The following is a 26,990-nucleotide window of genomic DNA, read 5'->3' on the forward strand; positions in this document are numbered from 1 at the left end:
TGTCTCTGTCTGTTTCTGTGTGTGTTATTATCCCGTTTTAATTGAGTAGTTTCTCTACTCAAGATTTTTATTGAAGCCACGTTTATTTAGCTCTGTTAATACCATCAGCAGTCATCAGTGCACTGTTGCCACGCTGTCTGGACTGAAAGGTCAGGACAATGCCGTTTTTAAAAGGTGACATTTTAGAGGAACTGTCTAACCTCTCGCACGTGCGCACACACACACACACACACTCATAAATGGAGTTGATGTGGGGCGACTGGTTTTGTCACTTCCTCGTGATAAACGTCTGTGGGTTTGTTCCTATTCGTCTGAAATTGGCCTGACGACCAGGTCTGCAGGTAGAACCAGGGAAGTATTAGGAGGCCCACACAGTAAGTGACAAAGCTAACCCACATCATGCTGGGGCGAGATGACGTGAAGTAACAAGTGTGAATATGATGAAGAGTCCTAGACCAGCCTATCCTATAAGTACATTGTACTGACCCAAACCGGCACCCTTTTACACAAACAACATGCAACTACACCACAGCTCTCCTCTCTCTCTCTCTCTCTGCCATTATCCAGAACCCGGCTGTATTGTTTTGGTGGGGATTTTTCTACAATTTAGCCCTGAGCCTTCAAACACTGTTTACTGGGCTATTTCAGGGGTACTGAAACACACACACACGCGCTCCAGATGTTGTTTTGAAAATCCGTCTCTCTGTGCCTGGGAGGGAGCCATCATCTGTGTGTGCGTGTGTGTTTGCGTGCGTGTTTAGATAAATATATGCTGGCTGGGGAGGTGTGTATTTCGCACTGTGTGTTTTTAGGTTTAATTGAGGACTGGGGCTGTGTGGCATATGGTTTACAGTACTGCCACTGAGTCTGAGTACCAGGGGGCCACACACTGCTACGTTTGACCGAAGATACGTACATGAATGCACAGGCATGGGTTAGTGAGGATGTAACACAGATGCACACGCACACATCCACGCAGGCACACACACCACACGCCTATACACAGCTGTCAGGTTTTACTGGATGTGTGATACACACAATGTGGGTATGTGAGGCGGACTCAACCCATGGTTGCTTTCAGCACTGAGGCAGCCTACACAATCCATAGAAGACTGTAACCTTTCCAACACAGCACAAGTGGTAAAAAAACAAAACATGGTATCCATCTAGAAGAGGTATTCCAGTCCTATAACTGGTATATATCATAAACACACACACTCCATAGTCCTTGGACACATACACACACACACACACTCTCTACCTGGCAGCCTCTGGCCCTGGTCCCTAGACACTCGCCATACAGAGGAACCAGAACACACAATAAAACACAGCAGGACCGCTCCTTGACTTGAAGCTGTTAGGGTGAGGCGATGCCAGCCACCAGGTGGGCCCACTTCCAGAGAAGTGAGTGTTCTTTAATTAGAGAGGTAGTGAGTCTAAGGATGAGTCTGAAATGGACCCCTGTTCCCTAAAAACATATACATTTTTTTATTTAACCTTTTATATAACTAGGCAAGTCAATTCTTATTTACAATGACATCCTACCCCGGCCAAACCTGGACCACGCTGGGACAATTGTGCCTTTCCCTATGGGACTCCTATCATGACCTGATGTGATGCAGCCTGGACTATACTATATAGTGCACTACCTTTTTTTACCAGGGCTCATATAGTGCACTACCTTTTTGACCAGGGCTCATATAGTGCATTACCTTTTTGACCAGGGCTCCTATCGTGCATTACCTTTTTGACCAGGGCTCCTATAGTGCATTACCTTTTCGACCAGGGCTCCTATAGTGCATTACCCTTTTGACCAGGGCTCCTATAGTGCATTACCTTTTTGACCAGGGTTCAAATAGTGCTCTACCTTTTTGACCAGGGCTCATATAGTGCATTGCCTTTTTGACTAGGGCTCCTATAGTGCATTACCTTTTTGACCAGGGCTCATATAGTGCATTACATTTTTGACCAGGGCTCATATAGTGCTCTACCTTTTTGACCAGGGCTCATATAGTGCATTACCTTTTTGACCAGGGCTCATATAGTGCTCTACCTTTTTGACCAGGGCTCATATAGTGCTCTACCTTTTTGACCAGGGCTCATATAGTGCTCTACCTTTTTGACCAGGGCTCATATAGTGCTCTACCTTTTTGACCAGGGCTCCTATAGTGCATTACCTTTTTGACAAGGGCTCATATAGTGCTCTACCTTTTTTGACTAGGGCTCTACCTTTTTGACTAGGGCTCATATAGTGCTCTACCTTTTTGACTAGGGCTCATATAGTGCTCTACCTTTTTGACCAGGGCTCCTATAGTGCATTACCTTTTTGACCAGGGCTCATATAGTGCTCTACCTTTTTGACCAGGGCTCCTATAGTGCATTACCTTTTTGACAAGGGCTCATATAGTGCTCTACCTTTTTGACCAGGGCTCATATAGTGCTCTACCTTTTTTGACTAGGGCTCTACCTTTTTGACCAGGGCTCATATAGTGCTCTACCTTTTTGACTAGGGCTCATATAGTGCTCTACCTTTTTGACCAGGGCTCATATAGTGCTCTACCTTTTTGACCAGGGCTCATATAGTGCTCTACCTTTTTGACCAGGGCTCATATAGTGCTCTACCTTTTTGACTAGGGCTCATATAGTGCTCTACCTTTTTGACCAGGGCTCATATAGTGCATTACCTTTTTGACCAGGGCTCATATAGTGCTCTACCTTTTTTGACCAGGGCTCATATAGTGCTCTACCTTTTTGACTAGGGCTCATATAGTGCTCTACCTTTTTGACCAGGGCTCATATAGTGCATTACCTTTTTGACCAGGGCTCATATAGTGCTCTACCTTTTTGACCAGGGCTCATATACCTTTTTGACCCTATATAGGGAAAATGGTGCCATTGCAGATGCAGTCAGACTTTGTGTCAGGAAAGCACCAGAGAAGTGAGTGTTCTTTAATTTGTGCTAGAGAGGCAGAATTACATGTTTATCAATAACTACTGAGGTAATTAGTCCCACTCCAATTGAGCTAACATGAACTGAGTGGCTTGAGTTTTATGAAGGCCATTTTTGAGGGCCTGAGCTTTCTGGTTGATTAGATGAAGCCAGGAAGTTGATTAAGTGGCTGTGTGACAATTCCCCTGTTGGCTCATGTCTTTTTACAGACTTGACACACAGACACAGTCATTTTTATATTTAAAAACAATTTAACCAGGCAAGTCAGTTATTAAGAACAAATTCTTATTTACAATGACAGCCTAGGAACAGTGGGTTAACTGCCTGTTCAGGGGCAGAACGACAGATTTGTACCTTGTTAGCTCAGGGATTTGAACTTGGAACCTTTCGGTTAATAGTCTAACACTCTAACCACTAGGCTACCCTGCCACCCCTCATTGAGAGGGAGGCGGCAGGCAGGGAGATGCACAAAATAAAGGGAGGGAGTTTCTCTCTGAGGGGAGGAGAGGAGGGCTTGCTTTTCACTCTCTGAAGACTGAGTGCTGCGATGTAGTGCCAGGCATAGGAGGAAGCAGAGAAAAAAATAAGTTGCTCCTTTAAGAAAGCTGTTGGATTGGATCAGATCTACTACTCAGCACTCTGTTTTTTTACACTGGCTCCTAATTTGGGATTTGTTTAGAATCAATAGAGGGACTCTGGAACGTTACCTTGATTGGGAAGGGATTTGGGAATTCTGTTTACTTGGATATCAAACCAGCAAGATGTCTGACTCCAAGGTTACTGCTCACTTGGATGGAATTATCTCGGACTTTGAAGGTTTGTCTTGTTTTGATCACCCTCTTTTACTTGTCACAGACGTTCCTATCGACAGCCAGTGGTGACTAACGACTGACGATAACTGATGTCAAAACTACTATTTCTAGATCGAATTTACAATTGAGTCACTAGCCTTTTCCACTTAACAGCACTGGTCTCTCTCACTCTGTTTTTGTTTCTTGAGTTTGTTTGTGTGTTTGTACACACATTGGACATGTGTTCATGTCCAGTCTCTTTTTTATTTGACCTATATTGAACCAGGCAAGTCAGTTAAGAACAAATTCTTATTTTCAATGACGGCCTAGGAACAGTGGGTTAACTGCCTTGTTCAGGGGCAGAACTAGAGATTTGTACCTTGTCAGCTCAGGGATTCGAACTTGGCCAACGCTCTAACCACTAGGCTACCCTGCCGCCCCTCTTAATCCGAGTCTGCTATTGATTATATGGGGTTAGAGCATTGGGCCAGTAACCGAACGGTTGCCAGATCAAATCCCCAAGCTGACAAGGTAAAAATCTGTCGTTCTTCCCTGTAAAATAAGAATTTGTTCTTAACTGACTTGCCTGGTTAAATAAAGGTAAATACAAAATATCCTAGTTACGTCACTGTCAGTATTGACAGTGCTACTCCACCACAGGAAACCTTCCAGCTGAAAGCATTAAAGGGACTCATAGTAAAGCCTCACATCTGGCCACCGCATCAAACCCCCATTCATTCACAACTCCTCAGTGTGTCCTCTGTCTCTCTCCTTTGTTTTCCTAGCTGTCCTGTGAAGCTAGCATTGATTTCCTTTGTTGTCCTCTTCCTCCTCCGGTCCGAGTGTGTCCTTCCCTCCAGCTGTGAGAGGTCTGACAGGTGCCACACACACACACACATACACACACACACGTTTGTTTTGCTATCCTTGTGGGGAACAAACAATTGATTCCCATTCAAAATCCTATTTTTCCTAACCCAGCGTTTCCCAAACTCAGTCCTCGGACCCCAAGGGGTACACATTTTGGGTTTTGGCCTAACTTAACAGCTGATTTAAAATGATCAAAGCTAGATGATTAGTTGATTTATTTGAATCAGCTGTGTAGTGCTAGGGCATAAAACAAAACATGCACCCCTTGGGGTCCCAATGAACAAGTTGGGGAAACCCTGCCCTAACCCCTAATCCTTAATCTAACCTTAATCCTAAAACTAAACCTAACCCTAACTCTAACCCTAATTGTAAGCCTAAACCTAACCGCTGAAGCTAAAAAAAAAAGCCTTATCCCTTGTGGTCTTGACAAAATGTACCCATTTGTCTGAATTGTCCATGTTTTACTATCCCTGTGAGGGCTCTGGAGGCCGATACGGAAAGCTTATTAAAGAGCAGTGATACTATCGAGAGCAGTGTGCGGGTTTCTTATTTTTATCCCCACAACGATTGTAAAAACCAAAACCCACACACTTTGAACTGAAAGTGTGTTTCCTCCGTCAGATCTGAGAATCTGAATGTGTGACTGAACACAGTTAAACATGTCAGTATTGTTCATTTCATTTCTTTAGGGTCACATGGACACAGTCCAGAACTTGATGAGCGTTGAGTTCTCGCTCTCTTGGTCAGATCGGTATATGTGCATTCACTCCCTTAGAATTACACTTCTGTATGTGTGGTCCTGCTTCAGAAAGTAGTTTTGAGTCGGTGAAGCTCAAAACAATATCAGTCCGGGCATGAGGGTTAAGACCTTGTTCTTTGACAGAAAGGATTGTGGTGATCTCTCCATATTGGACAGACCAGACTCTATCTCCCACATCTGTAGGTTTATGTCCAGGTAGTTTTGTTTAGTGAGTGATTACGTGTTCTGAGGGAGTGTGCCGCTGTTTGGGCAGGGAGAGGAAATTCCACCGAGAGTGAGAGTGTGTGTGTGTGTTACCCTGCCAAAAATAGGTAAAGTAAACATGTGTTCTATTGCCTGGGCTCTCTTTTAAAGTGGCATGTGTTTATGTATATTTGGTGGAGTGTCCGTGCACTTTTATGACCATATTTGGGTGCTTGTGCACCACTTTCTTTTGTAAACTCAGTTTAGGTACAGTGTGCTGTTAACTTTCCATTAGCAGTACTATGTGATCAAATGGATGAAAAATACCATATCAGTGCCATGGTAACAGGATGGTGTCAGCCACCCTGTCACTCAGCCTGTCCTCTCAGGCAGTAGTGGATTCTGCTTGAATCTGATACTCTCTGGTATCTGATCTGGGGCCGTGTAGAAACGTCACTATTGGTCACGCACTGCTGCTGAAACACAGCTGACGTCGGACTACTCTGCCATTTACTTGCAAATCCAGTCTGGTCCGTGTTATGTCTGTCTCAAACTAGAAGTGTGGGGATTTTCCAGAGGCTTATTGTTTGTGGACAGTGTGTGTGTGTGTGTTTAGATTGTGTGGTTTATGTTAGTGCGTCGGTATGGATTTTAATTTCTTATTTCTGAATGCACCTGAGATCAACATCAATTCATAAGCCTTGGTCTATTTTTGCTCTCTGATTAATTGAATCAACTCAATAGAGAGTCAACTAAATAGGGAATGATCCTCTCGGGGTCTGTTTGCTATGGTGGAGTTTGAAATAGTTGCAGGTGTTGTCTGGAATCCATCCGCTCTTGCTACTTCTAACATTGGAAACGGCTCCAGTGGTCAACAAGTGATGTAAATCAGGATGGCAGTGGCCTGCAGTACAGAAGGCTTTCTAGTCGTTAACCTGTGGCTGTTCCTTGTTCAAAGGACTGAACTAGGCCTTACCTGCCAAGCACCCAGGGGTTCAGACTGAAAGGTATGGAGCCAAGCACTACTGAACTACCAACAGCTGCATTCACTTTGAGTTCCTCTTTCTTTCTTTATTTCTCTCTCTTTGTCACACTGTGTGTCAGCGTAAACCCAACCGTGTCCAGAGAAGACATGAGGAAGTGTATATTTGACACCCTAACATTAGCGGTGGCTAAGCTTTGGACTGATCAAGTGAAATATCATCGGGGGAGGATTTGTGTAACGTTATCGGTTTTGCCTTGTGAGACTTGGTTTTGAAAGATTTCTATAATATTATAATTCCACTGCATAATGTTGTAGCCCGCTTCTGTTGATACTGGCAGAACCGCTAGGGTATGCAGCGCCACAAAGTTAAACTTCACCATTATAGTTTGTGTTAGCGTATCAAGATAAAGTGTTGTCAAACTTGAATAGACATTCTGTTCAAGTCATAATCACTGTTTTGCCAGTGGGTTTGGTATTGTGTGTACAGTGGTATATATATATATATATATATATATGTCTGAAGCTGAACAGTTTTAAATGCTAGCATTATATCATCATGCCTCTTATGTTTCATAGACCATAATCTGGCAGTATTACAGTAACTGTCAGCGTCCTCATAGTTCCACTGTCATGTGATACGGATCAGGAAGTGAGCGAGTCGGGAATGTAAGAGATTGTTCAGTGAGACAACCATTGACTACAGACTTAATACCATGGTGTTATATGAGCAGAGAAAGGTCAGCAATATTATTCGGCAATATCTTCTCCAGTATCCCATAGATAGTGTGTAATACAATATATTTGCTACAGTACAGTTGGCCTTTTCTGCCCTTAAGAACCCTCAAAACACACACTTGCACATCCGGCCCAATAGACATAAATTAGACTAGACAGACACACACACACACACACACACAGACACACACACACACACACACACACACACAGATGAAACTCTAGCATTTGTGCCTCAGAGTTGCGGTCCCCAGGAGAGCTCCCTTCACTCTTCAGTTCTAAGAGGCCGGTCTGAAGGCCGTCTGGCCCCCGTCTAGACCCCTTTCTTTGAGGAAGCTGATCCAGCCGGTCACATCAGGACTCAGACGACATGCCATGGAGCTCAGGGCCCCTACTCACAAAGCGTCTCAGAGAAGGAGTATTGATTAAGGCCTGGGACTCTAACATGAAGGCCACCATGATGTCCGTTGGCCTTGTTTACTAGGATAGTGTGCTGATGTGGATGAGCTGTAGTGCAACAGTGGACCCTAGAGAACACAACCTCATGTCTTGACCTTTTTAGTCAGTTTTAGTATACGTTTATGGTCCCTCTCTCTCGCCCTCTCTTTCCTCAGTGTTCAATCTTTTCTCTAGCCTCACTAAACCCCACAACAGGATGCGGCGATGACTTTGATCTTTCTGACCTCAGTCAGAAACCAACACAACCAGGAAGTCGGTCTCTTTCTATATCTACCGTGAGACTGTAAACAGGAAACAATACGTTATGGTTCCGATGGCTCGTTTTGGTTGGAGCATAATTACATTTCCCAGCTCCATAAAAATCCAATTTTATTTGTCACATGCTTCGTGAATAACAGGTGTACACTAGCAGTGAAATGCACACTGACTGTGTTAACTCAAATCATTAGATAAAAGCACCTGGATAGCTGTATAATTATCATAAGCCTATCTCTTTCTAGCTGCATCAGAGCTGTACAGTATCTATTGTCCATTACTCTGTGTGTCCTTGAGGAGATGAGCTAACGCCAGTAATGCACACAGGGACAGGAAGTCAAGGCTAACACCTGGGCCTAGCAGGGTATTTCTCCTCTATTTAAGCCCAGGACGATACCAGTGGTGCGATACTCGTTAGTGTCGTGGCAGGGAAACAAAACACGAAGCAGATTTAACCTCTTTAGGAAAACAGGTTCTACTGTTGGAAAACAAACATCATTATGTTGTCATCCAGAGTCACATGCATTTATTTTCCAAGCTACAGCACAATATTTTACATAGCTGTTTTTTTGTTGGCCCAGTTATAGACCTTGGACTATGGGCCCAGATTTGTTCTTGGTCAGGAAAAATGCCTATGCCCTCCACTGTTATGGTCATCCCCTCATGGGAGACTGTGGGACACAGAACACCAAGAGGTAGGCTACACAGGGAGAGAGAGAAGTAGGCTCTGTTTGTTAAGGAGATTCCGCAGAGACGTTCTGTATTTCCAGCTCATTGTCTGGGAATGCCATTTCACTTGGGGGGGGGGGGGGGGGGGTGGTGTGAGACGGTATCGTCCGCCTGGCCTACCGCCTGGTATCGTCCCAGGTCAATCCAGCACGTGTGAAATCCATGACGGGGACATCCTTGGATGCTTCCTCGGAAACACGTGATCCTTCTTCTCTGTCTTCTAATGGAATGACGTTGGAAAGAGTGACCTCTGAGTGTATAGAAAACTGAGTCGCGGAACGTTCCTATTTGCTATAGCAATTCCCGTAATGTCTCTCTTTCCAAGTCATTCTGAGGCATATGGTGTCTGTTGAGAAAGTTGCATTTGTAGGTCATGTTAAATCATATGCAGCCATCTTGGATGTTATGATAACACTTAAGTCCTATCAGTGTTATGCGGTTTCTGACAGTTGCTATGAAACCGTGGTCTTACACCCAGCCGACTGTTTTTAAGCATCGAGCATTTAATCACACATTGTACCGTTTCTCCCTGATGGCAACACTTACGTCCTATCAGTGTTAGGCTTATACCTACTGTCTCTATGCATTGCAACTCTGCAATGTTCAAGAGCATGCAACGATACAAAGCATTCAGATAGAAATGTATGTGGTAGAAAAGATAGAATAGGGAATCGTGCCAGCTCTGTTCAATCGATTTCTGTCTGCAACGATCAGAACGTTTCCGATCACTGAATGCACTAATGGCCTCCCAGCTCACTGTTTGCTAAGCACTAAGCAGCGGACTGATTTGGCAGTCAAGTCCTTGTCCTGGACCGAGTTGAAAGTAGCCGGAACCTTGGAATCGTTCCGCACAATCATAAAACACAAAAGGGAGGAAAGGGGGGTTATGGGGGATGGAGTAGAGTGGCAAAGGGGTTTGGACATGGAAATAACTTATAACCGTCTTCTGTATTATATAAGCGGCATATGGGATTGGGTCTCCCGTTCTAATTGACGATATGGGAGATGGGACGTGTTTTTAGTAACAGCCAAAGCAACACCCATCCTTAAAATGGAGGACTAAAACGTTTTTTTTTTTATAATGCCTCGTAGACTCGTAAAATTTAACGCCAATATTCCCCAAATCACGAGAGCGTAATGGAGGAAGCATGAGAGAATAACAGTTAGTCGTTGGAAATAAATGTTTAAGTTAACAACCTTTTCAGAAGGTGTTTTGGGGGGGGTTGTTAAGAGCATTTAACAGCTACAGTATGTACACACGAGACCCTTCAAGTGCAGTTGGGCGATTTAGCAGTTTGCTAATGCTGCTATGCTAACGTTGGTTAGCTAGCTTTTCAATGCGCAGGGAATGCAAGAACACGGAGAGGCAGATCAGTCAAATAAAATGGAAAGACGTACGGTAGCTATAGCAGGAGTGCGTGTTTTAAATAGAGAGCTACAGAGGGAAGGGGTGCTAGCAACCCCAATCATACAACAGAATATAGACATCATGGACACTTATGAGGCCATAAAAAGGTTATTGAACTGGACAATTGCCATTGGACAGTCAGAGAAGAGCAAGACATTTCCTCCAGCACGCTAAATTATAGTTTGGCAAGAAGAGGATTTGTCTTAGGGGGAGAAAGAGTATCGCTGTCATAAAATGAAGAGGTTTATAGCAGTAAAATTAGATTAGGCCCGTAACTGATGTTTTGAGGAAAGGCTTGAGGTGTGATTGCCTCCAGCTCCCTGAGTCCCTTCACTGCTCTGACTGGGTTTACGGAGAGGGCAATGGGATAGGGGCTGAGTACCCCCTCTGTGGGTGTACATACATACATACACACATACATACACGCGTGTAGACAGACAGACACACACACACACTCTTTAGGCCATAACAGAACGGATCATTAGCTTGGAGTTGTGTTGAGTGGTACAGAGAGGACATGGATGTGTGTGACTGTGATGTCATAACCAGCTCGTAACCACAGTGACTAGCTTAGCATGTTCCCCATGCGATTCAAGTTGACTTCCAAGAGGCAATGCCTACAAGGCCAAACTAGCCTTATGTTTTGGTTGAAACTTATTTTTTGGATTTTCTCACAAAGCCACCAGTAACCTGGGGGAAGCGTGGCTCCTTTTTGTTAATTTGGTATTAATGCATTGTATATAGGCTATGCATCAGTTACTACCACTACTACTCCTCCATAACCCATCCATATCTCATACAATATTAAAGAATGCATGTAGAGAATATAAGGCCATGCAAGTATACGGCCATTTGAGGCTGTGCAAGTGGGTGTATAAATTGGATCACATTTTATAACATACAGTAAGTACCACACTGTGTCATACAACTGGCACCATATAAACCTATGCAGTGCCATCTGCAGTCGTATGTAGTGACAGATTGGCACCACTAATAAAGAGTTATTGAAATGAGTTGAGCTTGGCTTAATTGCTTGTTGCTGCCATTTTCCTTTGTGATGTCACCGAAATTGCTTTTCCAGCTTCTCTCTACCCACTAACCTCGAGCAGCTATGATGCCAGGGACGTCAATACAGTTCATGTTGCTCCTCTGGAATTAGAATACAATGTTCATATATTTGCTGACGTATATGTTTGGTCCAGGACTAGCCGCAATGTTTGTTTAGGAAACCGGCCCTAAGTGCACTCTGATTATCAGCAATGTCAGAAATGGTCAAGAATGGATGACTCATTGACTGAGTGTGTCTGTCTCATCTCACCCTCCATGCAGCTCTAAAGAGGTCGTTTGAGGTGGAGGATGTGGACACCTCGGCCAACTCCTCGCCAGGCTCCCGCCGGGCGCCCAGCAACCCCAACCACCGCCCCGTCATGTCCCCCACCAGCGTCTACTACCGTGAACTGGGCGCCAGCAATAACAACAACGGCTCCATCTCCAAGACCATCATGGGAGGGGGCGGCTCCAAGCCTCCTGAACCCATATCCCGGGGACGCACGGAGCTCTCCATCGACATTTCCTCCAAGCAGGTGGATCCAACCAGCCCTGGTTCCCTCCGATTCGGCACGAAACGACCCGAGGTCCTAGGCCACTCCAAGACCCCCGAGGTGGGCCACAAACGGGAGGTGACCTTCGCTAAAACACCCCAGGATGTGGTGATTCGCGGAGGGGCCCGGACCCCCGAGCCCCCCAGCCATGCCCGGAGGTTCGATCCCCCCAATCTGGGGGACGGCCCGGCCGCTAGGACCACACCAGGGATCAGCGTCACCAAAGCACCCGAGACAACAGGGAATGGAAAGAACAACCACGAGAACCATGGTCATCATGCACCAGTCCACCACCCGCACCACCCCAACCCCCACCACAACACCATTGTCACCACCATCCGCTGCTCCTCGCCCAACCGCACCAAGTCCCCCAACCCTGACAGTAAGTAACCTCTGACCCTAGGTTTCTTCTTCTGAACCCTCTAACTCCTTAGGTTCCTCATGTGATCCTGGATGTAGTCACTCTAACAGAGTGAGGGGCTTCAAGTAGGGGAGAACACAAACAGCCATAGAGATGCTTGGGTTTGTAGGAAGGCCCCAACTTTCCATTGTCTTTCAATTGTGTCACTGTGAAGTTGCTATGGAGATGACGAGTATATACATGTATAAACAAGGGAGCGTAAAGCAGTGTTTTGAGGCTTTGGGCCTGCTGTGTGTGCTACTAACCACCGATCATAGGATCTGGTGTGTGTGTGTGTGTGTGGTGTGGGTGTGTGTGGTGTGTGTGGGTGTGTGTGAGATCTGGGCTAGAGTTCCCTCTGGCATTGCACAGGCTGCTGATCAGAAGCTTTTGTGTGTTAAAGCAGAGAGGCCCAATGAGGCGTGGAGGCAGTAATAGGCTCACTCCACTGATCTGGGGCCTGTTTCTAGGAGTGGCCTCCAACGCTGAGGCTGAGTGCCTCCAGTCTGATACAGACAGTTTTTAAGACTATTGGCAATATGCACATACCTCCGCAGTACACGGTAGTGTAGGTATCCACATTTTGGATACACTTTTCGTTTTCAAAACTCTAGTGGCGGAGGTACAGTACATCTTCCACAACACATCATCCCCCTCCAGTTGCCCTCCTCTACCACCTCACAGAGGGACTGGAAGATGCAATCACACACACAGTGGAGAGCTCTGGGTCCCCGGAGTGGGCCTGCAAGAGGAGAGGTCGGTTTGATTAAAGCCCAGCCTGGGCCTGTCTGTCACTACGGCCTGTCTCTCCTGTCCCTCCCTCTGCTCTGTCTGGAGCCCAGCGTCTCTGTCCCCTATCAATGAATGCTCATCTGCGTTGTTCTTCAATTCCCTCTCAACTCAGTCCCCTATCGCTGACTGTACAAAAAATATTCGGCCAATTTGTTCTTCAACTCATGCACTCTTGGTAGACTGTGAGATAACAACAATATTTTGTTTAATTCTCCTACATATGCAAAAGACGAATGTATAAATGGTTCTCTTCATCCCTGTCCTAAAGCAAACCAGCGTGTTTTAGCAGTCGGCAGCATCTGACACATTTGGGTTCCACTCGCTCTCCTTTGCTTTTCACTTTCCTTGTCTATCCCTCTCTTTCCTCCGCTCCCTTTCTTACAACACACGCACAGACACTCCTCTTCTTTCCTCCTCTCTCTTTCTTACAACACACGCACAGACACTCCTCTTCTTTCCTCCTCTCTCTTTCTTACAACACGCGCACAGACACTCCTCTTCTTTCCTCCTCTCTCTTTCTTACAACACTCGCACAGACACTCCTCTTCTTTCCTCCGCTCCCTTTCTTTTACAACACGCGCACAGACACTCCTTTTCTTTCCTCCGCTCCCTTTCTTTTACAACCCGCGCACAGACACTCCTCTTCTTTCCTCCGCTCCCTTTCTTTTACAACACGCGCACAGACACTCCTCTTCTTTCCTCCGCTCCCTTTCTTTTACAACATGCGCACAGACACTCCTCTTCTTCTTTCCTCCCTCTGCAGATTGAGCGTGTCTCAGGCCCCCAGAAGGGGCGTCCGACACGAGCCAAGTTAGATTCCTGTAAACTGAGGGATAAAACCCGGAGCCAAATATGACCTAATGTGTCAGCATTTACAGTCTTTAGACAGCATTCACGCCATGTTTAGAGAGCGTTTTAGAGAATGTATAAATAACGTTTAGACAACGTTTCAGACCTGAGACTGAGGGAGCCCACAGCATGGGGCCAGCTGCAGGGAAACTGCAGCTGCTAGACGCGTTGGTTTTTGTTCATCAGGTGGACAAAGGCACACATTCTGCAACCCAGATGGTACCCTATTCCCTATATATTGGAGCTATGGCTCTAGTCAAAGCTAGTGCCATAGGGAATAGGATAATTCCCATTTTGGACACAGCCACATGCAGAAAAGCATTCTACTTTTTGCTCGTTTCGCTTCCACAATCTCCAACTCCGCAGTTATCAAATGACTCACGGCTTTCAGTATTTAATAAGCCAGTATGTTCCAGTGTCGCTATTAGTGACATTACCAAGTATTTGGCTTACTTGGCCTTTAATTAGCTATAATTAATTAGCTATAATTCTGTTTTCCCCCTGTGGACACAGACCATTTTAGCATTAGGTGTTCGAGGATTGGAACAGTATTGGTATAAATGAACATACTTTATCATTCGGTACGAGTTTGTAGGCTATATTCCAATATTAAGTGCTCAGAGAGAGCGAGTGAGTGTTTCTTTCCTGCTCTGGAGCTGGGAGTCTTGTAGTCTGGTTCCTACTCAGGCCACGGAGGTCTGGGCTCGTTATTTGCCCAGAGGGAGAGGGCCTTATTAGGGCTCTCAATGAAGGGTGACCTGCCTGGAGGGCCTGAGGCCGGGGCCCACCCTGACTGACTGAGTGACTCTGACCCCTGCTCCGTCTGTCAATGAGGGGAGATGGCGTCAGTGGAGCAGAAACGTGAACAACACAGCACTGTAGTGGACTGCTAGTGGGTTGTTTCCATCAGATTTTGTGTCAAGTAGGAGAAATTGGCTCCAACATAACACACAAGTAGGCCCTAATTAATTTCAATAGGCGACTATGAGTGATAGATGTGATGGTTTCACAAGTGACTTAAAAGTGATATTGATTCTCTTTCATATTACCTAGATACTGGTGGATGTGAAACTCTTTACATTGGCGTACAGATTGTTGACTCCGTGCCTCGTGTGAAGTTTTCCAAGTTACTCTCAGCTGTGTTTTTGTGAGTGATAAGCTGTTTTCCTGTCCATTTTTTTTCAAACGGGTAATGACATCAGAGACACACACTCTGGTTTCCCGGGCTTCCTTCCTTCCGTGTGCTGTCCGTCAGGACGATTGTTTCCCCTCGTCCTGACCGCGCCTCTCTTCCTCTCTCAGCCTGGGTCATGGGATCAGAGTCAGTGGCCCTTCCAGACAGTTCTTTTAGTTCATTTCTAGGATCAAAATGTCAGTCTCTGCCTACCGGGTGGCGCAGTGGTTAAGGGCGCTGTACTGCAGCACCAGCTGTGCCACCAGAGACTCTGGGTTTGCGCCCAGGCTCTGTCGTAACCGGCCGCGACCGGGAGGTCCGTGGGGTGACGCACAATTGGCCCAGCTTCGTCCGGGTTAGGGAGGGTTTGGCCGGTAGGGATGTCCTTGTCTCATCGTGCACCAGCGACTCCTGTGGTAGGCCAGGCTCAGTGCGCGCTAACCAAGGTTGTCAGGTGCATGGTGTTTCCTCCGACACATTGGTGCGGCTGGCTTCCGGGTTGAATGCGAGCTGTGTTAAAGAAGCAGTGGCTTGGTTGGTTGTGTATCGGAGGACGCATGACTTTCAACCTTCGTCTCTCCCGAGCCCGTACGGGAGTTGTAGCGATGAGACAAGATTTTTTTTTTTTTTTTTTGAATTTTACCCCTTTTTCTCCCCAATTTCGTGGTGTCCAATTGTTGTAGTAGCTACTATCTTGTCTCATCGCTACAACTCCCGTACGGGCTCGGGAGAGACGAAGGTTGAAAGTCATGCGTCCTCCGATACACAACCAACCAAGCCACTGCTTCTTTAACACAGCGCACATCCAACCCGGAAGCCAGCCGCACCAATGCGCCGGAGGAAACACCGTGCACCTGGCCACCTTGGCTAGCGTACACTGCGCCCAGCCCGCCACAGGAGTCGCTGGTACGCGATGAGACAAGGACACCCCTACCGACCAAGCCCTCCCTAACCCGGGCGACGCTAGGCCAATTGTGCGTCGCCCCACGGACCTCCCGGTCGCGGCCGGTTACGACAGAGCCTGGGCGCGAACCCAGGACTCTGATGGCACAGCTGGCTCGATGAGACAAGATAGTAGCTACTAACAATTAGATACCACGAAAAAGGGGTAAAATTCACACACAAAAAGAAAATGTCAGACTCTAATCTCTGTAGGTGGCTTTAAATATCAACAAAGAAGAAATTGGAAGACTCTTTTATTGAATCACTGTTTTTTGTTTTTTTTGTACCACCTTTTTCTCCCCAATTTCGTGCACCTGGCAACCTTAGTTAGCGCGCACTGCGCCAGGCCCGCCACAGGAGTTGCTGGTGCACGATGAGACAAGGAAATCCCTACCGGCCAACCCCTCCCTAACCCGGACGACGCTAGGCCAATTGTGCGTCGCCCCACGGACCTCCCGGTCGCGAACCCAGAGTATCTGGTGGCACAGCTGGCGCTGCCCTTAACCACTGCGCCACCCGGAGGCAGAATCAGTGTTGCTCCCATTCACATGTCTACATTGAACATCACTGTAGATTGACAGGTTTATGATTTGCCTCGGTTGACTTCCCTTTGAATTTTTTTTTCTATAACATTTATTTAACTAGGCATGTCAGATAAGAACACCAGATGAGGGCCCCTCTATCCCCTTTCTACAGAGATTCCCCCCGCACACAGAGAGCCAGAAGGGTGGGGAGATCCTAGGCTGATTAACATGATTAGCAGTGGACCCCCCAGGAGGAAAGGTTAGGGCATTGGGGGGGGGGCAGCCATTCCCATCTGGCTAATGTCGCGCTAACACACACACACACACACACACACACACACACACTGGGCCTGTACTGTGAAATCGAGTGTAAAAATTCCCAAAGTAAGAAACTTTGTACTAATTCCCTAGAATTCTAAAGTACTGTATTCAGTTTCCCCTTCCCCATGTCATTCCATGCTGTGTCATATATGTGGAGCCTGAATGACCTACAGCGCTATGTGATTTAAACCTACTCCGGCGCCTTAGTCTTTAGTTGAAGCACTCCGATTGGTATCTCAGGTAAGGTCGTTGTGATTAAAGCATCTCTTGACAGCAGGCACTGTGGTGCATTCATTACGGAAACCGTTTACCGTTTAAGAACCAAACGGAAGCGAACAGAGCAAAACTAGAGTTTCTATTTGGACAAATTCAGGTAGGCCCCTTGTTTGCTTCCGTTTTAAAAGAAATGTTGCAACAGGATACGCCCCTGGTATCCATCATAGCAAGAGATGCCTCTCTTCTCTCGCTCGCGGGGCTTTCATAAAGTCATTCACCAAGTCACTATGGTACGAGGAGAGAAAGGAGGCCCCACTCATTTTAACCTGGCAGATAGTGACCTGGAGATGATGCTTATTGGGTGTTCTTTAACACAAATGGGGCAACACCTTAGGGGAGAGGGGAGCGCTGCAGGGTTTGGGCTGGTGTACACACAGCTAACAAGCAGGGACTTGATGGCAAGGGAGGACTATGACACACTCACACACACATGCATGTACGCACACACACACCACCTCAGACAGTGGTCAGGCGTCTCCCAGTTTAATTGCACTCAGCGTGACCTGCTGTGTCATTATGAGAGCGAGTAGAAAGAGAGAGTAGAACTGTCTTTATTCTTTTGGAACTTTTGTGAGTGCGATGTTTACTGTTCATTTTTTGTTTATTTCACTTTTGTTTATTATCTACTTCACTTGCTTTGGCAACGATAACATGCGTTTCCTATGCCAATGAAGCCCTTGAATTGAGTAGAGGAGGCCGTCTGCTAGAGCATATCATCGTGGCTCATCTTAAACTGTTTACAGGTTCCAAACCTCTCAGGGTTAGCGTTAGCGGGCTAGGAAAACTACAGAGTGAGGTCATTAGACTGCAGTGTCGGCCACTCACTTTCAGCTCCCCTGAGGGCAAGCGGTGTTAGCTCATCAGCATGTCTGTGGGTGCAGAGCTCAGAGTGGCCAGCAGGAGGTGCAGTATCACATGTGGAGTGTAGGGTTTGGCTTAGGGGAGATGGCTGTGGGACCTGGCTTGCAGGTACTGATTGCATCTTATACAGGACGTTGCTGAGGGCATATAGACGGTACTTAAAGGTGCATTTCGAAGTACATCTCTTGTTCTCTTATCCACTCTGTTTCTTTCATTTCTCTCCCCCCTTTCTCTTCTCTCACTCACACATTGTTCTGTATCTCACTAAAACTGAATGAATGTGTCTGGTTGTGTTATGTGGGATTTATCCCTGGTGTGATTTAAAGTGTTTTCGGAGGCTGTGGACTCTGACTGAGTCAGTGGAAAGCCTGTGTCTGTCTGTGTGTATTGAGCGCTTCCACTGAGGGAGAGCTGAGCTGAGTGAAGTGGAAACCGGACAGGGTCCCCCAGATAAGGTTTCCGGAAGCTTCTGTTTACTCTGCTCCGCCTGGTGGAAGTCAGGGGTTAAACAAGGTTCCCATGCAGCACACACACACGCACACACTCCACTAAAGCAACTCCAGTTCCCCCTTCCTCCTATTTCCAGCCTCCCTGAGCTGCTATCTCCCAGTCCCCACCCTTTTCTTCCTTAGTGAGTTCTCTGAATGCTGGTCAAGCTGGCCTGACACTAGTCACGACCGTACAAACACCCTCTGCTAATGAGGTTTTCCTCATCCCTGGCTGATAAGGGCCATGTTTGGAATGATAATGGTGTTTTGCTGTAATTAAACTCTCTCTTTCACCATAACAATACAAGGTTCCCAGATATTGACGTCATGTACAGGTCTTTGTCGAGTGCAGTGCCTCGCAACCAACAGTTGTTGTTGTTGTGTGGCCAAAGATTCAGTGAGCGCACACGAATTGTGAGGGGGCACTGGACAGATGGCCATACGTACCACTGTTGTGCCATCTGCTAGGCCGGGCAGTGGGCAGATGGGAGGCAGGGAAGGGTATGTGTGGGGTCAGTACACCCCCTCTCCCTGCTGGACCTCTCCTAAGGAGGTACCTAAATAATAGTAATCAGTCACCATAGAAATAGAATTACTAGAACGGCGTCAATGTTCTGTGATTCTATATTGGGGGGGGGGGGGGGGGGTTAGAGACACAGTACTGCAGGGAGTTATTGACCCTTAGATGTTCAATAGAAGAGGAAGACGGTTACTTTTTATGATCAATTGTTAATTCATCTTCAATCATATATTTTTTATAAAGACATGATTCCATGTTAATTAAATGTCTCACTGGCAGACCTCATCGATTTGGTCGTATAGGCCCCTCCCAGGTTTACGTGATTTTGACCTGTCATTCAATACATTTCCTCAGGACAAAATGCAAGTACTGTAGGGCCTTTGACACAAAATGGTGTCCAGTTGCACATGCTGGGGCCCCATGCTGATTATAGCTGTGGCAACTGCTTCCTAGCTGATGCTCACTTTACATTGAGGTGAATGAGACCACTCTTCATAATGGAGTCATCATCGCACCCATTGACGCACGGCACAGTGCCTGGAGGTGTGTTTGACAGGGGTAATATGACTAGACTTAAACCCTAATCCCCTCTGAACAGCCTTAGATCAAACAACACTGGGTTAGCACGCACACAAACACGCACACACACACTGCTTTCTTGCCTGACTGGCTTCTCACCTCCATGGAGTCCTCTATTGCCTAAACACAGCTAACACCGCTACATTGGGAGTCATTATCCGGTGGAAGTAGCTAGCTTTGTCAATTTAGCTCAAGTAGCTCGGCTCCGAGGAACTCTGCGTGAACTTTCACCTTCACGATGTGCGAAGCGTTGGAGCTTTGTACTCAGTGATGAGACATGAATGAATAAAAAGGTTTGTTAATATAAAATACAAAATATTTGTATATTGCTATTCAAATATCATGAGAAAATACATAATTATGAATTAAACATATTTTTGGTTTTGATTATTCATTATTCAGAAGACGGAACAAACAAGAGTAGCTGAAGATGTAGGGGAAAGGGCAACGGTACTGCCTCTGACAGTATGCGGTGTTGGTTAGCTAAGTAAAGTCATTGAATTGCAGACAAAGTAGAGGCTGTTTTGAGTACAGTAGTACACACGTCTACGGTTAGTCCTATTCTCCCTTTCTGGACTGTACTGACATATCTTTTAGGAACAGGATACACCATTTAAATCATCCAACTTACAGTAAAGCTGTAATTGGGGCAAATCGTTGACTACTTACGTTACGACTAGATCTTTTGGTGTTCATTTACTGTAACACTGATAAGCTCTCTGTCTCTCCCAGTTCAGCACATGGCAAAGTTTCTATTAAGGATCATTATCATCATAACTCTGGGAAGTGTTCTGGAACGACCGCGCAGAGAGGAAGTATGTCATCAGGGTCCCGTCTTCCTCTCTTTCTTCTCATTCCAAGCTGAGGCATCCAGCTCCCCCTAGAATTCCAGCTGGAATTAGGGGCAGGGATTCCCCCGGAAGCGCAATCCGATCAGTGGAGCTCTGTTTATTGTTCAGTCTTGAGGCTCCGGGTAAGGAACGCAGAGTTGGGAATATCGGGAAGAGGGAGCGTTACAGAAACTGTACATTAGATCCCAGTCGCTCCCAGGCACTCCCAGCTGTCACCGTGAAGAGTTTAGGTTTGGGAAGCAGTTGGGAATTTTATTTGGGATTTTTTTTAACTTCCACTTCGGAATAGTTTGTTCTGTGGTGCTTTGACTGGGACTGTGATTGGAAGACATGGCTGCATGTGGTGCAGAGATGCACATTAACCCTGAGATGGAGGTCCTCTGTGAGTATGGCTGATGGGTTGCTTCACAAATGGCACCATATTCCCTATATAGTGCACTACTTTTGACCAGGGTCCATAGGGTTCTGGAGGGGGAGGGCTGTTGAGACAACTGGTGTGACTGAGACAACTGGTTTCTATTAAGGCCAATCAGGGCTACATGATGTTTAACTCTACTTTAGACGCTGAGGAAATGGAAAGGCAATCAGGGACATCCCAAGATGCTTTTTAATAAGTTCCTCTTCTCCCCCTAAAACCTCAGTTTAGATGAGGTAAGGCCGCATAGGGTCTGCATTGATTTCTCTCTCCCTGAAGTTTTGTTTTATCATCTGTGCTGTTTTGTGCTACTCTTGTATGTTGCATTAAGGCTCCATGTCCACAGTTGAGTTATGTATCACTAAGAATTTCCTTGATTCGAAAGTGGAGTTGAATAGTTTGCATATACACAGTATGTGTTATGTCTGAGTCTGCATGCTTCTAATGTGGGTTTGATGGAATCCTTGTGCATGCTAGCCTCTCTCTCTCTCTCGCTCTAGCTCTCTCTCGCTCTAGCTCTCTCTCGCTCTCTCTTTCTAGCTCTCTCTCTAGCTCTCTATCTCTCTCTCGCTCTAGCTCTCTCTCAGGCTCTCTCTCTAGCTCTCTCTCTAGTTCTAGCTCTCTCTCTAGCTCTAGCTCTCTCTAGCTCTCTCTCTAGCTCTAGCTCTCTCTCTGGCTCTCTCTCTAGCTCTAGCTCTCTCTCTAGCTCTCTCTCTAGCTCTCTCTCTGGCTCTCTCTCTGGCTCTCTCTAGTTCTAGCTCTCTCTAGCTCTCTCTCTCTCTCTCTAGCTCTCTCTAGCTCTCTCTAGCTCTCTCTCTCTAGCTCTCTTTCTAGCTCTCTCTCTAACTCTCTAGCTCTCGCTCTCGCTCTAGCTCTCTCTCTAGCTCTGGCTCTCTCTAGTTCTAGCTCTCGCTCTCTCTAGCTCTCTCTAGCTCTCTCTAGCTCTCTCGTTATCTCGCTCTCTCGCTCTAGCGCACTCTCGCTCTAGCTTGCTCTCTCGCTCTAGCGTGCTCTCGCACCCTAGCGCGCTCTCGCGCTCTCTCTCGCTCTCTCTCGCTCTAGCTCGCTCTTGCGCTCTCTCTCGCTCTAGCTCGCTCTTGCGCTCTCTCGCTCTAGCTCGCTCTTGCGCTCTCTCGCTCTAGCTCGCTCTTGCGCTCTCTCGCTCTAGCTCGCTCTTGCGCTCTCTCGCTCTAGCTCGCTCTTGCGCTCTCTCGCTCTAGCTCGCTCTCGCGCTCCTCCTCTAGCTCTCTCTCCCCTCTAGCTTTCTCTCCCCCTCTAGCTCTCTCTCCCTCTCTCTAGTGCTCTCTAGCACGCTCTCTCTATCTACTGTATGAACAGTTGAAGTCTGAAGTTTACATACACTTATGTTGGAGTCATTAAAACTTGTTTTTCAACCACTCCACAAATATCTTGTTAACAAACTATAGTTTTGGCAAGTCGGTTAGGACATCTACTTTGTGCATGACACAATAAATTTTTCCAACAATTGTTTACAGATTATTTCACTTATAATTCACTGTATCACAATTCCAGTGGGTCAGAAGTTTACATACACTAAGTTGACTGTGCCTTTAAACAGCTTGGAATATTCCAGAAAAGTATTTTCTTTAGAAGCTTCTGATAGGCTAATTGACATCATTTGAGTCAATTGGAGGTGTACCTGTGGATGTATTTCAAGGCCTACCTTCAAACTCAGTGCCTCTTGACATCATGGGAAAATCAAAAGAAATCAGCCAAGACCTCAGAAAAATAATTGTAGACATCCACAATTCTGGTTCATCCTTGGGAGCAATTTCCAAATGCCTGAAGGTACCACATTCATCTGTACAAACAATAGTACGCAAGTATAAACCCCATGGGACCACGCAGCCGTCATACCAGCCGTCAGGTACAAAAGTCTCTATACCCACAGTAAAACGAGTCCTATATCAACATAACCTGAAAGGCCGCTCAGCAAGGAAGAAGCCACTACCCCAGAACCACCATTAAAAAAGCCAGACTACGGTTTGCAACTGCACATGGGGACAAATATTGTACGTTTTTGGAGAAATGTCCTCTGGTTTGATGAAACAAAAACATAACTGTTTGACCGTAATGACCATCGTTATGTTTGGAGGAAAGAGGGATGCTTGCAAGCCGAAGAACCCCATCCCAACCGTGAAGCACAGGGGTGGCAGCATCATGTTGTGAGGGTGCTTTGCTGCAGGAGGGACTGATGCACTTCACAAAATAGATGGCTTCATGAGGTAGGAAAATTATGTGGATATATTGAAGCAACATCTCAAGACATCAGTCAGGAAGTTAAAGCTTGGTCACAAATGGGTCTTCCAAATGGACAACCCCAAGCATATTTTCAAAGCTGTTGCAAAATGTCTTAAGGACAACAAAGTCAACGTATTGGAATGGCCATCACAAAGCCCTGACTTCAATCCTATAGACAATTTGTGGGCAGAACTGAAAAAGCATGTGCGAGCAAGGAGGCCTACAAACCTGACTCCGTTACACCAGCTCTGTCAGGAGGAATGGGCCAAAATTCACCCAACTTATAGTGGGAAGCTTGTGGAAGGTGACCTGAAAAGTTTGACCCAAGTTAAACAATTTAAAGGCAATGCTACCAAATACTAATTGAGTGTATGTAAACTTCTGACCTACTTGAAATGTGATGAAAGAAATAAAAGCTGAAATAAATCATTCTCTCTACTATTATTCTGACATTTCACATTCTTAAAATAAAGTGGTGATCCTAACTGACCTAAGACATGGAATATTTACTAGGGTTAAATGTCAGGAATTGTGAAAAACTGAGTTTAAATGTATTTGGCTAAGGTGTATGTAATCTTGAACTGTATGTATGTATATATCTGGGAGTTATTTGGCTCTGTTATGTAACACAGTTGGGAAGTGTCACTGTAAAACTGAGAGGAAACAATCCATTAGATAAACACCTTGGCTAAAACAAACCTCTGACCACAAATTCCGACAGTTAATCTACTTTGCGGCCACTGTTCAAACAACAGGCGCATGGGTCTTTCAAAAGAGAGAGAGAGTGTGTGTGTGTGTGTGTGTGCGTGTGTGTGCCTCGAGTGCAGAAAAGTGCAGATGAAAGCAAACTAGGCCAGGTTTATTGTAACCTTGAAGAGCAACATACAAGCGGAGGTCTGCGATGAGTCAGGAGCAGAGTTGGAGGGATCGTGTAGCATTGCTGGAGTGCAGCACAGTCCCCGAGGAAGTAGTACAGTGTGTGTATGTGGAGGATTAGAAATGGACTGCACGAACGTCATGTCTTCAGGGTGGAGAGAGAAGAGCAAGTAGGCTAGGGGTTTTTCCTGACCATGTGACTAAGATCAGAGTTTATCCTGGTCTGGTCACACAGTCAGAAGTCGATCCCTAACTCTAAAACGGGCCTTTTTCTGTCTATACCATGTCTCCCATGTGGTGCCATGAGATTATGGGTTCATCTCAATAGTGTAAAGGAGCTACCTCTCTCCGTCTGCTTTCCTTCACCTGCACTGATCTAATCCTGGTGGGAATTTGCTATCACTTATCCAGTTCCGTCAGATGAGTGTGGATGACGAGAAGGAGACGAGGAGAGGAAGCCCCTTTGGACTAGAGAGATGCTCCCAGAGCCTCAGATGTTTTCATCTGGTTGCATGCATCCTCACATGCCGTCTCCATCTGCACCACAGGGGAGCAGAGCAGCCTCGGCTACAGCTCAACAGGAAGTCGCTTGTTTCTCTCCTTCCCAGATAAGCTTGGCCAGATGTTCTCTCCCTCCTCCTCCGCTGTCCTTCTTCATCCCTTCTTCATCCCTTCTTCCATCTCTCTGGGTGGGAGGCTGTATGTCTGTGTGAGTCACTCTCTCTGCTGAGTCATTGAGGTGACTTGGTTAATCAGCTCCATGTGTTCTAATCACTGTGTGGGCCTCCTCCAATCAGATCTGACCTCTAGTCCAATCAGAGAGCTCCCCTCTGGGGTTGTGCCTGCATGGGTCTCCAGTTGCCTGTTCGGCCCACACAGTTTGATGTGATTATACGAAGCTGGCCTCAAAATGGCCTCCAGAAGTGGGGTAAATGACAAAACAAACAATGACAAACAAAACTCTGGCGAGACGTTCAGCCAACAGAGCAACAGCCGCCTAAGAACTGGGTCATTTAATAAGGTTCTGGCACAATAATTCAAATGTTTGTTTGCAACTGCAAAACAAGGACGTGGCTCCAGGGTCTCATCTCGTTATCGTGGCATGCAATCAAGATAAGGAAGGAAGTCTGAATGTGATCTCTCACCCACAGAGCTTCTCTTTGCCAAAAACGTCTTCTGAGGTCTATTAGCTAAAGGGCTGAAGGGCTGGACTCGGATCAGTTGCTATGGTCATGAGCGTACAGTAGTAATCGGAGGATGCCTGTTCTAGGACTTCTATTTCTATGGGCCGGCGACTTAGTAATTTTGCGACCATTTGGAGCACTGAAATAGCCTCAGTCAATGAGCAAAGCTTGAGTTTCAATTTAGAATTCGCTCATCGTGACGAGGGTGATCCTTCCGAACTAGCTGCTATTCCACAGGACCAGCTACATGTATGGCGGTCATTGATTCAGTCCCAGTTGATCTCTGGGTTCTCCGAAGACGAGGGAGAGCAACAAACAAACAGCATTTGTGCTGCAGTGTTTTATGCTGCAGATGAACAAATCATGGACAATGCAGGGCATACTGCATAACCTGCCCTACATTGAATCAGAAACCACATGCAGCTTGCCTGGCTTCAATATGAAGGTTTTTTTTTGGGGGGGGGGGGAAATAAACAGACACGCTACCGATGTATTCCAAATAGAGCCTCAACCCAACGAGCCTGCGGGTGATGATCTGTATTAGTTCAGGAGAAGACGACCTGCTCGCTCATATCTATCTCTCACTGAGACCGGATGCCTATAGGGCCAGGTGCACAAACCATTTTGGTCCAATACATACACAAACCACCGAAACCATGACAGGAAGGAAGCGTTTGTGCTGAATATGAGAAAACGTCTCTTGGGCCCTCTCATCAGCTTGCAAATGTGGGGGGAAAAGCTTGTTTAGGTAAGTGCAGTACGGAGATGTTTCTCTTTCCATCTTTCCACCCGCTTGTGATAAAACACATTTCTCTCTGAATTCCCGTAATCGGATAAGAAGGAAGTGTTTCGGCATTGAATGGATTGTGATTTTCATAAGTGTGAATACAGATTTATGATAGACACAATTCCACACACGTTGCATGGATAGGCCCACGTAGCAAGTGATTGCAGCTACGCTAACGTATTTCACTGTATGTAGACATGATGAAGACCAAGCTCCGCAGTTATTGCATGCAACAAGTGAACGTATGAGACCAAATGCATGAGACTTATGCAGTTCATAATGTTTTGAATTGCAGTCGACAGAGCTGTTTCCCATAGAATGTTTCATGCGGAGTCTGATGACTGTGGGATGGTATTCATTTGTTATCTGGGACATATTCCTTTAGTCATGGGGCTGTATGAGGCAGGCATTAATGTGATGGATGGGGACTCATTTTAACCCAGGAGGAGAAAGAGCCAGTGGCCTCCTCACAGTACACACACAGTGTGCATACACACACACACACACACACACACACACATACAGGGAGAGACACTGCGCTGAGCATTTGGAGGGATGGGACAGATGGACATCAACACACATACTCTCTTTCACTGAATACACATTTGTTACACATTTTTTTTCTCCTTTTTAAGCACGTGCAAACTGTCACATGTTCTTTAATCTTTCTGTTTCCACCTCTTACACACACTCACTTTTCCTTTTCCTGTCAAACACATACACCCTTTTCTCTCCATTCCTTAAACATATGCACTCTTATAACACACTCCTTTCCTCCCATTTCCAACTGCCCCCCTCTCCCCCTGCACGCGAACACACACACACACACACACACACACACACACACACACACACACACACACACACACACACACACACACACAATGTGTCCAGCACATTCACAATGCTCCCCATTCAACTCTCCCTGAATGAGGGGTGTGGCATGCCTGCTGCTGGCCGCCTGGCTGGCCTGCTTGGGTGTAGAGTGGTGGGTCATGTGTCCAGGCTGTGGGGGCGGGGCCTGGGAGCAGCAGCAGAGCCTGCCCAGCTGGAGCAGAGATCAGGGTGGCTGAGAGGGAAGAGAGAGAGGCTAGGGTGAGTGTCTCTGGTTTTCTGTTCATTCATAACATGCTACGGCTTCTTGTTTCTCTGATTTGTGTGTG

General features: G+C 46.3%; 1 protein-coding gene across 5 annotated transcripts in view; it reads left to right on the plus strand.

Moving 5' to 3' along the window:
- Positions 1-26,990, plus strand: part of LOC110485820 (septin-9) — a 77,362-nt gene that overhangs the window by 20,024 nt on the left and 30,348 nt on the right. For 2 of the 5 annotated variants that reach the window (XM_021557003.3, XM_021557004.3), the window contains exon 2: positions 11,455-12,108. In XM_021557003.3, coding sequence (XP_021412678.3) covers positions 11,455-12,108 — 654 coding nt within the window. Of the gene's footprint in view, positions 1-3,431; positions 3,767-11,454; positions 12,109-20,173; positions 20,686-26,784; positions 26,923-26,990 lie in introns of those variants that run through there. The other 3 variants (XM_021557002.3, XM_036940487.2, XM_021557007.3) reach the window with 3 other exon arrangements.

The sequence above is a fragment of the Oncorhynchus mykiss genome, chromosome 13 (assembly GCF_057628025.1).
Source record: "Oncorhynchus mykiss isolate SJ-2025 chromosome 13, ASM5762802v1, whole genome shotgun sequence".
In the NCBI taxonomy this organism is placed as follows: Eukaryota; Metazoa; Chordata; class Actinopteri; order Salmoniformes; family Salmonidae; genus Oncorhynchus; species Oncorhynchus mykiss.